This window comes from Pristiophorus japonicus, chromosome 18, assembly GCF_044704955.1.
Source record: "Pristiophorus japonicus isolate sPriJap1 chromosome 18, sPriJap1.hap1, whole genome shotgun sequence".
Classification (NCBI taxonomy): domain Eukaryota; kingdom Metazoa; phylum Chordata; class Chondrichthyes; family Pristiophoridae; genus Pristiophorus; species Pristiophorus japonicus.
In genome coordinates, this window is record NC_091994.1 from 42516194 (window position 1) to 42531883 (window position 15690).

General features: G+C 42.7%; 1 protein-coding gene across 4 annotated transcripts in view; it reads left to right on the forward strand.

The window, feature by feature from the left end:
• The window catches only part of LOC139229220 (signal-transducing adaptor protein 1-like), a 51863-nt gene extending 36601 nt beyond the window's left edge, over positions 1-15262 (forward strand). For 2 of the 4 annotated variants that reach the window (XM_070860877.1, XM_070860878.1), the window contains 3 exons: positions 5233-5265; positions 10450-10548; positions 14872-15262. In XM_070860877.1, coding sequence (XP_070716978.1) covers positions 5233-5265; positions 10450-10548; positions 14872-15107 — 368 coding nt within the window. In that variant the 3' untranslated portion in view covers positions 15108-15262. Of the gene's footprint in view, positions 1-5232; positions 5266-10449; positions 10549-12814 lie in introns of all 4 variants that reach the window. The other 2 variants (XM_070860879.1, XM_070860880.1) reach the window with 2 other exon arrangements.
• The last annotated feature ends 428 nt before the right edge of the window (positions 15263-15690 follow it).

Here is a 15690-nt window from a genome sequence, read left to right on the forward strand (position 1 = left end):
GGTGTGTTTGTCGGAGGATGTATAGGGGAGTGGGTCAGGACACGATCAGACGATGGCCTAGAAATTCATCTCTGGCAGTGGCGCAATATGGCTGGTGTCTGGTCACCCGTTATTGCAGTTAATGAACGGAATGAGGCGCTGCGTATAACGGGCAGCTGATCCGACACTGGCCATATTGCGCTACCACCCCACACCAATTTCTCGGCTGATGTCTCTTGCAACAAAATAATCTGCCATCACTCACTGTCTCAATTCAAACAAGAATGGCTATTGGAGCGCTGGCCAGCAGGATGGTTTTTCATCTCTCGTCTTGAATGAATCTTTTTAGAAGATGAATGAAACCTGGAGGGTCAACATTTATTAATTATAAAGAATACTGCAATATTTGAGTGCAAAAATAGTTTTTAAATCCATTATTATTGGGAGTGCAATCACATTGCAATTGATTCACTGAAGCACAGTGCAGTGTTGCTCACTGACGATCTTGGCTCTCTCCCTTCCGGCAGTTATTCTTTAACACACTGCGTTCACGTTGATCGAACAAAAAGGATTTGGTGTTCCAGCCCATTTGCTTGTGGCCAGTGCTAGTCAAATAGTTTACTATATTGTCCAAAGTCCTTGTGATATTGAGCAATGCTGGAATTTCCCAACATTGCCAGTATCTTCTTTACCTCCTTATCGTCATCGCACTAGCTCTGCTGTGGCCACTGTGTACATAGGTGCTGGCATCTTCTTTCAAATCAGAGATGGTCATCTGGTAACTCTTAATACAGCAAAACACACTTTTTTTTTGCTCCCCCTCAATCACTCCAATTAAAATGTGCAGTGCAGCCTTTAATGTTTGAGTTTTTAAGTTGGGTATATGCATGAAACCAGTTAGTTTGCAATGTGCAAGCAGGAAGTGAATGTGCTTGCAGTTTTGCAGGGCAATTTTTAAAAGCAGCATTGGAAATGTGTTTGTGATTTTTATTTTGTTGAAAATCAGAATCATAGAATGGTTACAGCACAGCAGAAGGCCATTTGGCCCGTCGAGCTTGTGCAGACTCTCAGCTAGTCCCACTCCCCCACCCTTTCCCCATAGTCCTGTAATTATTTTTCTTGTACTTATCCGACTCCCTTTTGAAAGCAGTGATTGAGTCTGCCTCCACCACCCTCTGGCAGTGCATTCCAGATCCTAACCACTTGCTGTGTAAAAATGTTTTTTCTTCTGTCACTTTCAGTTCTTTTGCCAAACACCTTTAAATCTGTCTCCTCTGGTTCTCGAACCCTCCGCCAACGGGAACAGTTTCTCTCTATCTACTCTGTCCAGACACCATGATTTTGAACACCTCTCAATCAAATCTCCTCTCAACCTTCTCTGCTCCAAGGAGAATAACCCCAGCTTCTCCAGTCTATCCAAATAACTGAAGTCCCTCATCCCTGAAACCATTCTTGTAAATCTTTTCTGCACCCTCTAAGGCTTTCACATCCTTCCTAAAGTGCCCAGAATTGGACACAATATTCCAGTTGAGGCCGAACCAGTGTTTTATACAGTTTCATCATACCTTCCTTGCTTTTGTGCTCTATGCCTCTATTTATGAAGCCCAGGATCCCGTAAGCTTTGTTAACCGCTTTCTCAACCTGCCCTGCCACTTTCAACGATTTGTGCACATATACCCCCAGGCCCCTCTTCCTGCACCCCGTTTAGGATTGTACCCTTAAGTTTACATTTCCTCTCCTCATTCTTTCTACCAAAATGTATCATCACACTTTTTTCTGCATTAACTTTCCTCTGCCATGTGTCCACCCATTCCATCAACCTGCCTGCCCTCTTGAAGTCTATCACTATCCTTCTCACTGTTCATATTATTTCCAAGTTTTGTGTCATCTGCACATTTTGAAATTGTGCCCTGTATACCCACATCCAAGTCATTAATATATATCAAGAAAAGCAGTGGTCCTAGAACCGATCCCTGGGAAACACCATTTCCTCTGGTCCGAAAAACAACTGTTCACCACTACTGTTTCCTGTCACTTAGCCAATTTCTTATCCATTCTGCCACTGTCCCTTTATTCCATTACATCCTTTTTTGAACAAAGGTGCAACATTTGCATTTCTCCAGTCCTCTGGCATCGCCCCAGTTTCTAAGGAGGATTGTAAGATTAGGGCCAGTACCTCTGATTTCTTCCTTCACTTCCCTCAGCGTCCTAGGATACATCTCATCTGGTCCTGGTGACTTATCTACTTTAAGTACAACCAGCCTTTCTAATACCTTGTCTTTATCAATTCTTATCCCATCCAGTATCTCCTCTACCTCCTCCTTTTACTATATCCAAATTGCAGCACCAGGAACTGAGTTATCTGGTTCAAAAATGTGTAGCCAACACCTATCCTCAACAGAGCACCCAAGCTGCAGTCTTGAGGTAGCATTGCTACAGAGGCACTGTATAAACTAAACTGTTGCTAATGGTGCAGCCACCATTCCTTTGACTAAATTTGTTTTGGTGACATCGTGCCTGAGATCCAATGTACAATTTATATCTATGCAGAGACCAAACGTAACCCAAAATGTAGTGACTAGTGGGGCGACACATCTCCGATCAAAGTACCTTCACTGTTCTTCAGGCAATGCCTGCTTATAATTGGAGAACAGATTATTGCTTGTCCAACACTTCTTTTGAGAAGAGTGCCCCATCTAGTGGACACTACTTTCATTCTTCCGTTTGGTATAAAGAAACACTGCGAGGTACTACTAGTGGAAAATTCCAGTCACTGATTCTATCCCATCTGTCAGAAAGACTGTTGTAATTCACTGAAGACTTTGCTGCTTGGGGTGAAATTCTTACATAAGAACATAAGAAATAGTAGCAGGAGTAGGCCACTCAGCCCTTGAGCCTGCTTTGCCTTTCAATGAGATCATGGTTGATCATCGACCTCCTTTCCCGCCCGATCCCCATATCCCTTGATTCCCCTAGAGCCCAAAAATCTATCGAGCTTAGCCTTGTATATACTCAATGACCAAGTGGGATAGAGAATTTAAAAGATTCACAACCCTGAGTGAAGAAATGTCTCCTCATCTCAGTCCTAAATGGCTGACCCCTTATCCTCAGACTATAACCCCATAGTTCTAGACTCTTCAGCCAGGGTAAACAGCCTCTCAGCATCTACCCTGTCAAGCGCTCTCATTGTCGAGTAATTCTATTAAAAGAATTATCAGTACAAACATTTTTTTTTAAATACTGACGGTGGGAATTTCATCCCCTCAATGTTGTGAGGTTTTTCCTCACCTTGAGGGAAATCACAGAATTCTCCTTTTTATATGAAAATATCTCTTGCACCTGTTCAGCAATAAGTTTCAATTCCGATATTGGTCTTTACTGAAATCAGACAAATGGCGATTTACCAAGCCCCAATCTCCAAGAAATGTTTAATTCAGTTGCGCCCCCCCCTCCACCCTGCCCATGGCTGCTTTGGGAAATTCAACAACAACTTGTATTTATATAGTGCCTTTAACGTAGTAAAATGTCCCAAGGCACTTCACAACAGTGTTAAAAGACAACAAATACATTTTGACACCAAGCCCATAAGAAGAAATTATAGCAGATGACCAAAAACTGAGGAGCTGTGCTGTACAGACCAAACTGAGCTTGGGCTCCTTTCCTTGTCTTACTGACCTTGCCTGTGTTTAGGGTTGCCAACCAGCCAAGATTGTCCTAAAGTGTACTGGAATTTTTAAAATTCATTCATACGATGTAGGCATTGCCGGCAAGGCCAGTATTTATTGCCCATCCCTAATTGCCCTCGAGAGGGTGATGGTGAGCCGCCTTATACAACTGAGTGTCTTCCGAGGCCATTTCAGAGAGGAGTTACGAGTCAACCACATTGCTGTATTTGTGTGTTTGTTTTTTTACTGGAACCAAACAATAGTTGACGCCTTGAGGGGAAGACTGACAATAATTAAATTGTATAGTGCAGATTTATACTCTTCGCTCTTTTGACCCCCTAACCGTGCCATAACCATACTGAGGGCACGCAAGCGACCATACTTCCAGACCCTGCCCACACTGCTCTACAACTAGACATTAGGAAGTGACCCAGAATGACTCTTCCCCGACTCCACACTCTCCCTCTATATGGAGATGTGTTTTGCTTCTGCTGTATAGTTCCCTATGATGAGTTGAGCTTCGCAACTCACTGGCAGATCGCTTGTTGGAGCTTTAACTATTTGTTTTGCACTTCCACGGTAAGAGTTTCAAATGTTTATTGATGAATTTGGTGTAGTCTCACGCCAGGTCTGAATGGGCACAGTCCCATAGCACAAAACCATCTCAAATTGCCAATGTAACTTGCCTGCAGATTGAGTGGTGCAAATGCTCCATATCCAACTTTGATTATAACATGGGTGCATTGGATAGCATTCCCATTGTGGGTAAAATGGGCAGACACGTGGCAGATGATATTTAATGTGGAGAAGTGATACATTTTGGAAGGAAAATGAGGAGAGGCAAAATAAATGAAATGGTACAATTTTAAAGGGGGTGCAAGAACAAAGACTTGGGGGTTCACCTACACAAATCGTTGAATGTGTCATGACAAGTTGATGAGGCTTTTTTTTTAAAAAGCAGACTGGATCCTTTTTATAAATGGAGGAATAGCATCCAAAAGCAAGGGAATTATGGTTAACCATTATAAATCACTGGTGAGACCTCAGCTATAGTATTGTCCCATTTTGGACACCACACTTTAGGAAGAATGTCAAGGCCTTGAAAAGGATGTAGAGGAGATTTGCCAGAATGGAGACTGGAGAAGCTGGGATTGTTCTCTTTAGAGCAGAGAAGGTTACGGGGAGATTTATAAATGGTTTTGATAGAGTAGATAGGGAAAAACTGTTTATACTGGCAGGAGGGATGGTAACCAGAAGACAGATTTAAGATAATTGGTAAAATCTGGGGATGGGGCATGAGGAGACTTTTTTAACACAGCGAGTTGTGATCTGGAATACACTGCCTGACAGGGTAGCGGAAGCAGATTCAGTAATATCTTTCAAAGGGAATTGGATATACACTTGAAAAGGATAAATTGGCAGGACTATGGGGAAAGAGCAAGTAAGTGGGATTAATTGGATAGCTCTTTCAAAGAGCCAGCACAGACACAATGTGCTGGTTCATTCTATGATCACAGGCTTGTGTTGTATGTCTTTATGTTTAATCCTTTTTTGATTTGACAATATAACATATTTTTTCTTTCCTCAGAAATCCAGAAGCTGAAAGAACCCAAAATACAAGGTAAGTTTTAAAAAAAAAAAAAGATAAAACACTGATGTAAATCTAGGCTGAGATACTGGGAATACAGTGAGCGGGGCTCAGTTGGACTTGCCTTGGCAACTCGTTTCACAGCCTTGCCAACTGTGATGTTGGATTCAGTGCTGTTCCCTCTCCTTGTCTTGGTGTTCCACAAACGCAAGAGGTTGCTATTAGAAGACAGGATTATCCCAGCTTCTGTACAGTGAATGAAAGGGTCCTATTGAATACAACACAGTGACTGCTGCCAACGAACTGGAAGCTACGCAGAAGCATTCTGCGCATAACTGTCAGGTCCAAAATTTGAAAAATGAATATTCACCACAACTGACAGGAGCTGATGGCGATAAGTGTATTCAGCAAGAGTTCAATCAAACTCTCTCTCAATCTGTCAACATCCTGAAATTTCCAACCCTCACCTTGCTCTCGCTCTCGCTAATCTTTCGGATGAGACGTTAAACCGAGGCCCCGTCTGCTCTCAAGTGGACGTAAAAGATCCCATACCACTATTTCAAAGGAGAGCAGAGGAATTCTCACTGCTGTTCTGGCCAATATTTATCCCTCAATCAACATAATGACCAGATAAACTGCTTTTGTTATCACATTGCTGTTTGTGGGAGCTTGCTGTTTGCCACATTACAACAGTGACTGCACTCCAAAAGTACTTCATTGGCTGTAAAGCGCTTTGGGATGCTAGGTGGTCATGAAAGGCGTTATATAAATGCAAGTCTTTAATCTGTGGGCAGGCTGGTGACAACAAACCAACAAAAAGACCCATGGGAACTGCGCATGTGCAACTACTTCCAGTTCATTGGCAGCAGTCGTGTCCTTAATACAACTTTTAGTCTTATAATTGTGTGTTTATCCTGTGGGGAAGTGTCTGGCATTTACTCCGCTACCACAGTGGCATGATTTGAAAGCCAGTAGCTCGTGGTATGGAAATTGCTGGTGCAGATCCATGTCACATTACTCCATATTGCAGCATTCCTGACAATAATCCTCGAACCTGTTGTGTATAGAACAACTCCACAAGGCTGAGTACTGTGAGCCAAACTTCGTGTGACCTTAGTCTTTATTACAACTCCAGAGTGCTGAAACAACATGGTAGCCAATCTTTTATACTGGCCCTGCACGTGTCATTAGGACTCCAAAAGTTGCGTCCTCTAGTGGCAAGTATTACATAGTTACATACATAACAGAACCAGACATTGATTGAACAGAGGATAGACTCTGAGATGTTGATTGGGGAATAAACAGAACCTGTTTTCAGTTTAGTGGCTGCCAAAACTGCAGGATTTCTGAGCAGCACTGTTTAGCGAATTGAAAGTTGGAAGTCTGTCCCATCCCAATGCACGGGGGGGGGCAGGAAAGAGTGGGAGAGCTATAGTGGTAGGGGATTCTATTGTAAGGGGAATAAATAGACTTTTCTGTGGCTGCAATCGAGACTCCAGGATGGTATGTTGCCTCCCTGCTGCAAGGGTCAATGATGTCTCAGAGCGATTGCAGGATATTTTGGAGGGGGAGGGTGAACAGCCAGTTGTCGTGGTGCATATAGGTACCAACAAAATAGGTAAACGGGATGAGGTCCTACAAGCTGAATTTAGGGAGCTAGGAGTTAAATTTAAAAAGTAGGACCTCAAAGGTAGTAATCTCAGGATTGCTACCAGTGCCATGTGCTAGTCAGAGTAGGAATCGCAGGATAGCTCAGATGAATACGTGGCTTGAGGAGTGGTGCAGAAGGGAGGGATTCAAATTCCTGGGACATTGGAACCGGTTCTGGGGGAGGTGGGACCAGTACAAACTGGACAGTCTGCACCTGGGCAGGGCCGGAACTAATGTCCTAGGGGGAGTGTTTGCTAGTGCTGTTGAGGAGGGGTTAAACTAATATGGCAGGAGGATGGGAACCTATGCAGGGAGACATAGGGAAGTAGAATGGGGGCAGAAGCAAAAGATAGAAAGAAGAAAAGTAAAAGTGGAGGGCAGAGAAACCCAAGGCAAAAATAAAAAAGGGCCACATTACAGCAAAATTCTAAAGGGGCAAAGTGTGTTGAAAAGAGCAGCTTGAAGGCTCTATGCCTCAATGCGAGGAGTATTCATAATAAGGTGGACGAATTAACTGCACAGGCAGCAATTAATTAATATGATATAATTGGCATCACAGGGACATTGCTCCAGGGTGACCAAGGCTGGGAACTCAACATTCAGGAAGGATCGACCAAAAGGAAAAGGAGGTGGGGTGGCGTTGCTGGTTAAAAAGGAAATTAATACAATAGTAAGGAAGGACGTTAGCTTGGATGATGTGGCATCTGTATGGGTAGAGCTGCAGAATACCAAAGGGCCGAAAACACTAGGAGTTGTGTACAGACCACCAAACAGTAGTAGTGAGGTTGGGGATGGCATCAAACAAGAAATTAGGGATGCGTGCAATAAAGGTACAGCAGTTATCATGAGTGACTTTAATCTACATATAAATTGGGCTAACCAAACTGGTAGGAAGAGGATTTCCTGGAGTGTATAAGGGATGGTTTTCCAGACCAATATGTCGAGGAACCAACTAGAGGACTGGCCATCCTAGACTAGGTGATGTGTAATGAGAAAGGACTAATTAGCAATCTTGTTGTGCGAGGCCCCTTGGGGAAGAGTGACCATAATATGGTAGAATTCTTTATTAAGATGGAGAGTGACAGTTAATTCAGAAAGGTAACTTAAGGAAAGGTAACTTCAATGGTAGGAGATGTGAATTGGCTAGAATAGACTGGCAAATTATACTTTAAATGTTTGCCATTGCCTATCCACAGTCAACCCTTTAAGATCACATGAATGAACTTCAACAATTGTACATCCCTGTCTGGAGTAAAATAAAATGTGCAAGGTGGCTCAACCGTGGCTAACAAGGGAAATGAAGGATAGTGTTAAATTCAAGGAAGAGGCATACAAATTGGCCAGAAAAAGCAGCAAACCTGAAGACTGGGAGAAATTTAAAATTCAGCAGAGGAGGACAAAAGGCTTAATTAGGAGGGGGATAATAGAGTATGAGGAAGGTTGCTGGGAACGTAAAAACTGACTGCAAAAGCTTCTATAGATATGTGAAGAGAAAAAGATTAGTGAAGACAAACTTGGGTAGCTTGCAGTCAGCTTCAGGTGAATTTGTCATGAACAACAAAATGGCAGATCAGTTGAACAAATACTTTGGTTCTGTATTCACAAAGGAAGACACAAATAACATTCCAGAAATACTAGGGGACCGAAGGTCTAGTGAGAAGGAAGAACTGAAGGAAATCCTTATTGGGCGGGAAATTGATGGGATTGAAGGCTGATAAATCCCCGGGGCCTGATGGTCTGCATCCCAGAATACTTAAGGAAGTGGCCCTAGAAATAGTGGATGCATTGGTAATCATTTTCCAGCAGTCTATTAACTCTGGATCAGTTCCTATGGACTGGAGGGTAGATAATGTAACACCACTTTTTAAAAAAGGAGGGAGAGAGAAAATGGGTAATTTATAGACCAGTTAGCCTGACATCAGTGGTGAGGAAAATGTTGGAATCAATTATTAAGGATGAAATAGCAGTGCATTTGGAAAGCAGTGACAGGATTGATCCAAGTCAGCATGGATTTATGAAAGGGAAATCATGCTTGACAACTCTTCTGGAATTTTTTGAGGATGTAACTAGTAGAGTGGACAAGGGAGAACCAGTGGATGTGGTGTATTTGGACTTTCAAAAGGCTTTTGACAAGGTCCCACACGAGATTGGCGTGCAAAATTAAAGCACATGGTATTGGGGGTAATTTACTGATGTGGATAGAGAACTGGTTGGCAGACAGGAAGCAGAGAGTCGGGATAAACAGGTCCTTTTCAGAATGGCAGGCAGTGACTAGTGGGTGCTGCAGAGCTCAGTGCTGGGACCCCAGCTATTTACAATATACATCAATGGTTTAGGTGAAGGAATTGGGTGTAATATCTCCAAGTTTGCAGATGACACTAAGCTGGGTGGCAGTGTGAGCTGTGAGGAGGACGCTAAGAGGCTGCAGGGTGACGTGGACAGGTTAGGTGAGTGGGCAAATGCATGGCAGATGCAGTATAATGTAGATAAATGTGAGGTAAAACACGAAGGCAGAATATTATCTGAATGGCGGCAGATTAGGAAAAGGGGAGGTGCAACGAGACCTGGATGTCATGGTACATCAGTCATTGAAAGTTAGCATGCAGGTATAGTAGGCGGTGAAGAAGGCAAATGGTATGTTGGCCTTCATAGCTAGGGGATTTGAGTATAGGAGCAGGGAGGTCTTAATGCAGTTGTATAGGACCTTGGTAAGGCCTCACCTGGAATAATGTGTTCAGTTTTAGTCTCCTAATCTGAGGAAGGACACTCTTGCTATTGAGGGAGTGCAGCAAAGGTTCACCAGACTGATTCCTGGGATGGCAGGACTGACATATGAGGAGAGACTGGATCAACTGGGCCTGTATTCACTGGAATTTAGAAGGATGAGAGGGGATCTCAAAGAAACATATAAAATTCTGACAGGACTGGACCGGTTAGATGCAGGAAGAATGTTCCCAATGTTGGAAGTCCAGAACGAGAGGACACAGTCTAAGGATAAGGGGTAAGCCATTTAGGACTGATGAGGAGAAACGTCTTCACTCAGAATTGTTAACCTGTAGAATTCCCTGCCGCAGAGAGTTGTTGATGCCATTTCATTGGATATGTTCAAGAGGGAGTTAGATATGGCCCTTACGGCTAAAGGGATCAAGGGGTATGGAGAGAAAGCAGGAAAGGGGTACTGAGGTGGATGATCAGCCATGATCTTATTGAATGGTGGTGCAGGCTCAAAGGGCCGAATGGCCTACTCCTGCACCTAATTTCTATGTTTCTATCCCATTTCTATGGGGATGAGCCGGGCTCTGTTCAGCACTTCCTCCCTCTGCGACTAAAATTGGAAATCTGAGTGCAATGACACAGAACTTCCATTTTGGAATTCTGTAGCACATGGATGAAGGGGTACACTACCCGAGCCATTAAAATGCTGAGTCCTAGATATTCGGGAGCTAATTGTTAATCTGATACCCTAACCAGTAAGTAAATGGAGATATTATAACCTATGCGAGATCACATTACAGAAGACCATGGCGGTGCAGTCTTGTTGAACATCTGACTCTTGTCTTTTTGTAGCTTTACCCAAGAAGATGCTAACTCCTCCACATCCAAAAACTCGGTCACATCCAAAATCTTGCCAGTCCAATACTCTCCCAGTCCTGGGATTAACACATGGTAAGCAGAGAAGTGGTTAAAACAATGATGTATTGTTTTTCAATACCCTTATAAAATTGATGTACCTATCAATAACAGCTTGTATTTATATAGCACCATTAACGTAGTGAAACTTCCCAAGGTGCTTGACAGGAGTATTGAGCTAAAACAATTTGACTGAGCTGCATAAGTAGAAATTAGTGCAGGTGACCAAAAGCTTGGCAAGAGGTAGGTTTTAAGGAGTTTCTTGAAGGAGAAAAGAGGTGGAGAAGTTTAGGCAGGGAGTTCCAGAGCTTAGAGCCTGGACAACAGAAGGCATGGCCACCAATGGTTGAGCGATTTTTTTTTTTTTTTTTTTTTTTTAATTTTTTTTTTATTATTAAATAATCGGATGTTTGAGGGCAGAATTAGAGTGCAGACATCTGGGAGGCGCCATGGAGGGATATGAAAATAAGGATAAGAATTTTGAAATTGAAGCATTGCTTAACCGAAAGCCAATGTAGTTCAGCAAGTTCGAGGGTGATGGGTGAGCGGGACTTGGTGCAAGTTAGGACACGGGCAGCCAAGTTTTGGATCGCCTCTAGTTTATGTAGAGTAGAATATGGGAGGCCAGCATCGGAATAGTCAAGTCTAGAGGTAACCAATGCATGGGTGAGGGTTTCAGCAACAGATGAGCTGAGGCAAGGTTTAATTATAAAGGCTGTGTTTGCAAACCTGCATTTACTAAGAGGGCATGCTGTTTGGCCATGCAGCCAGTGAGCTGCTGCAGAATTTTTTTATTCAGCCAAATGAATGGATGGAAGAGCCTATGGGACCCATGGACTTCCACACACAAATTCCTGCTCTGTGTTCCCAGCAAGTGAAGATCTCTACTGGGAACATTCATTTTTAAAAAAAAAAAAAAAATTCTGGTTTCCATGTTGATAGTTATTGTAACCTTTTTGTTTAGATACTTTGGAGCACAGGCCAAATTTAATAAGTTTGCTGTTCGAAGTGCGCACCACAATAACATGCTCGAGTCATCATAGGCAGTCCCTTGGAATCGAGGAAGACTTGCTTCCACTCCCTTTAAAAAAGAGTCCTTAGGTGGCTGAACAGTCCAATACGAGAATCACAGGTGGGACAGATAGTAGTTGAGGGAAGGGGTGGGTGGGACTAGTTTGCTGCACGCTCTTTCCGCTGCCTGCGTTTGATTTCTGCATGCTCTCGGCGATAAGCCTTGAGGTGCTCAGCGCCCTCCCAGCTGCACTTCCTCCACTTAGGGTGGTCTGTTGCCAAGGACTCCCAGGTGTCAGTGGGGATGTTGCACTTTATCAGGGAGGCTTTGAGGGTGTCCCTGTAACTTTTCCTCTGCCCACCTTTTTTTGGCTCATCTGCCATGAAGGAGTTCTGAGTAGAGCACTACTCGGTGTCTGGCATCCTGCTAGAGTATCGTGGTGTTGTATATCTAGATCAGTATTTGGAAGCCCTTGATAGTTCAAATGGTAAGCTCACAGTGTGTGACTTTGAGCCATTCAGATCACAAGAGCCCAGGTTTGATTCCTGGTCTGTGCTGAGTTAGCTAATAATAGCAGGTGGGGTGTAATAGGGAACTACAAATTGTCCTCAATGCTCCTGTGCTGGAGGAGATAAATCAGCCATGGATCCTGTTTCTGATAGCCATTGTAAAATGTACATGGTTGGACTTTGGCTGAAGACAGGATTTGGCTCAGCTGTGATGTCCCTACATTTGAATATAGGCTTAAATGTGTAGAATGGCCCATTTGGGTGAGATATTGGCTGATGGCCTGTGCCTGTCTCAGTATGAGCCAGCATCAGGAGAGGAGAAAATTGGAGGGAAATCTTTTTAATAAATGTAAGTTCAGAGCTAACTCACCTTACCAATTCTGCTACATTTTGGTACGAAGAACAAGGAGGCAACATAAACCAAAGGGTACAGTTCTAAAGGGGATGCAGGAACAAAAACCTGGGGGTATAGATGCACAAATCGTTGAAGGTGGCAGGACAGGTTGAGAAAGTGGTTTTAAAAAAGAACCAAAAGCGACATGAGGGAAAACTTTTCTAGGGAGTGAGTGGTTAGGATCTGGAATGCACTGCCCGAGAGGGTGCTGGAGGCAGATTCAAGCGTGGCTTTCAAAGGGGAATTGGATAAGTACCTGAGAAATCTGCAGGGCAACTAGGAAAGGGCAGGGGAGTGGAACTAGCTGAAGCACTCTTGTAGAGAGCAGGTGTGGGCTTGATGGGCTGAATGGCCTCCTATGCTGTAATCATTCCATGGTTTCTCCAGCAGCTGTTAATACTGAGCTCCAAGCAAAGTTGAAGAGAAGGGCAGCCATGTATGAGTGAGATTCTTCCCAATAAGGTCCACGTTCATCAGTGGAGTAGAGAAGCATCAAGTGAAGAAATGAAATTTGAGTCAAACATGTTGTGACATGTCTGAGCATGTAACATCTTGATATTAAAATTGGTTGACTCCCTTTTGGATAACATCAAACCAAACCTCTTCGCAAAAACTATGTTTAATGTTGATTCTGATACCTGCATGAATTTTGATAATTGCCAATTGCTGCATTTCCTAATCAATGGTGGCTGTGGCAGCATTGCGTTAACTGAGATGGTCAACATTATGACACAAATTGTGCTGTGAATAAGAGTTCTGAATTTTTTTTTTTTTAAAAAGGGATGTTGTCCACTTTTTGTTGTACTAAATTGAGCAAGATTGTATGCATTCATTTTCATGACATGGTGGACTTTTGTGCCACTGCCTTGTATGGACCTACGTGAAGGACCTACCTAAATTTCATCTGGGTTTTTACTTTTGGTATGAAGCTATCATGTCTAATGACCTGTTTAAGAATTTACAAGAGTCACCAAGACTGAGATGGATGAGCTGAAATTCACGTGCGCTTTGTCACTCCATCGTCTTCTGCTGTGAACTCCAATGTTCTAACTCTTGTCTCTGGTCTAACTGCTAAAATAGACAAATAATGTGGTGGGCAGTGGGTGAGATTATGCTGATTCATATGAAATATATCTGAAATTAATGTGCAACTCAGTAATAAAGTTTGCATACTGCTTTACTTATCAATTAACCAGGGAATATTGTAGCTCTATATGGAGCTTATTTGTGTGAAGAAAGAGTGCCTATGTATTAATGCTCTTCATGATTCATTGTATTATTTATTTATCCGATGAGGGATATAGCCTAGCCTCTGATATTTTGATTCGAGGGACAAAAATGATGTTGTAAAGGATAGATTTTAAAAGTGGAAAGCAAATGTTAAATATCATTGAAGAAAAGAAAATTGTGAGGGGGAGGGGAAGATCTCGTTTCTTAAAATGCTGAGGAGAATGAACATTGCAGGAGTGAGTGATCTAACCTGGATCGAATATGATAAAACGAACAAGCCTCAAGTTAGAGATTTCTCTTTCTTGCCCTCAACCACTTTCCATTAATGCCCTTATTTAAAAAAAAAAGACACATACTTGTTCAGGAATGGGATTGATTATTGCAAATACAGAGAGTTTAATCACCCCCTGTGTGGAACATGATTGCGAGGAGGAGGAGGAACGGGTCTGGGGCTGAGAATGTATGATGTAAAGTTAGGATGGTATTCTGGAGTTTTTGCTTGATAGCCATTTTGGGCAGGTGGGGGAGTGGGGTCCCGGGGGAAATTTGCAGAATCTTCCCTCAGGAGATTAAATAGATTTGTTAAGAGTCCATGATAGAGTGGATCGTACATGGTCTGTCCTTTAATAGACTAAGTGGCTTTTCTTATGTTCCCTTATTCTGACAATTGTCAGGGCAACACATGATATATAGATAAGTAAAGTGCACCCAAACTAGAGTAGTTTGGATATAATCTCACAAAGTGGAAGTACGAGCAGTGAGTGGTTGAACTTCACCACTAGAGTGCAGTTTCCTCCTAAATAACACCACTGCTCGTGTCACGTTATTATAGGACTACGTGTTGACACAAACATATGCTTTATGACAAAGCTGAGCGGAGTAACCAGCAGTGCTGTGAAATAGATCTTACGAGATTTATTTAAACATATACTTGGGGGATGAAATTGTCCTCCACCTAAAACAGAGTGCACCTACCGGTTTTTTAGTGCACCGTCCGTTCCCAATGTATAAGGTGGGAAATTCAGCTCGCTTTGGAGCAGGGTGGATGTGAGGTCATCAGGGCGGAAGGGGCAATTTCGGCCCCTTAATGTTAAGTAATTTTGATAATTTAATGTCAATTTTGAATCCATTCATATAGGTTGCAATGATATCTCATAACATAGAACAGAATTATTTTACTTTTTTCCTTGATTTTCTCCCTCCCCCTCAAGTAGCTCACCCCAAACCCCTGTTCATCTGTGATCCTAAACCGAGTTCCGCCAGGTTACTTGAGGATGGAGGACAACATCGCAAAACCTATTCCTGCCCTTACCCGAGCAAAACCGTTCCCTTTCCTCACTCGGACTGGCAGCGTATGTATAATCAACAGGAGCAGGAAGCCTCAGTGTTCCCTCACAAATACAGGAGGGGCATTGAGATCAATTATAGAACCTCTTGCTGCTCTGGCTGAATGAAGTTAACGCTGCCCAAATCATTGAACTTGATTCCACTTGTCATGTTGTCCTCTAGCGGGGGCACACGGGAATATCAGTAGAAAACAATAGAAAAGCAAATGATTCTGTATATATTTATGGATTACACTAGTTAATATTTCTATATTTAATTGCAACCATTAACATGTAATGTAAATGAAAATAAAGTTTTGAAAAACATTATGGAATTAAAGGTTGTGTTTATAATATTTATATTTGGTGTCAAGTAATGTCAGGTGAAATTTTCCTTGTAGTTTTGATCTGATCTTTACCTGCTCATTATGAATGTGCCTATAGTCACAAAGGTAATTATCCTACCTATAATGTGTTCATGATACCCACAATGTGTTTAATCTTCTACCTGAAACTTTGTAAAATAAAGCTGAAATTGGGGTGAATCTTGCCTCGAGCAGAGCCTCCCTCAACAGGAGAGCAAATCAGAGGGACAGGCATGGAGGTCAGTGAATCTGATTTGCAACACCCCAGCCATTAAATTGTTCAGATTGACCCCCAACCCCTCAACACATGACACACTGTGGGAGCCAGGTGGAACGTTGTTGA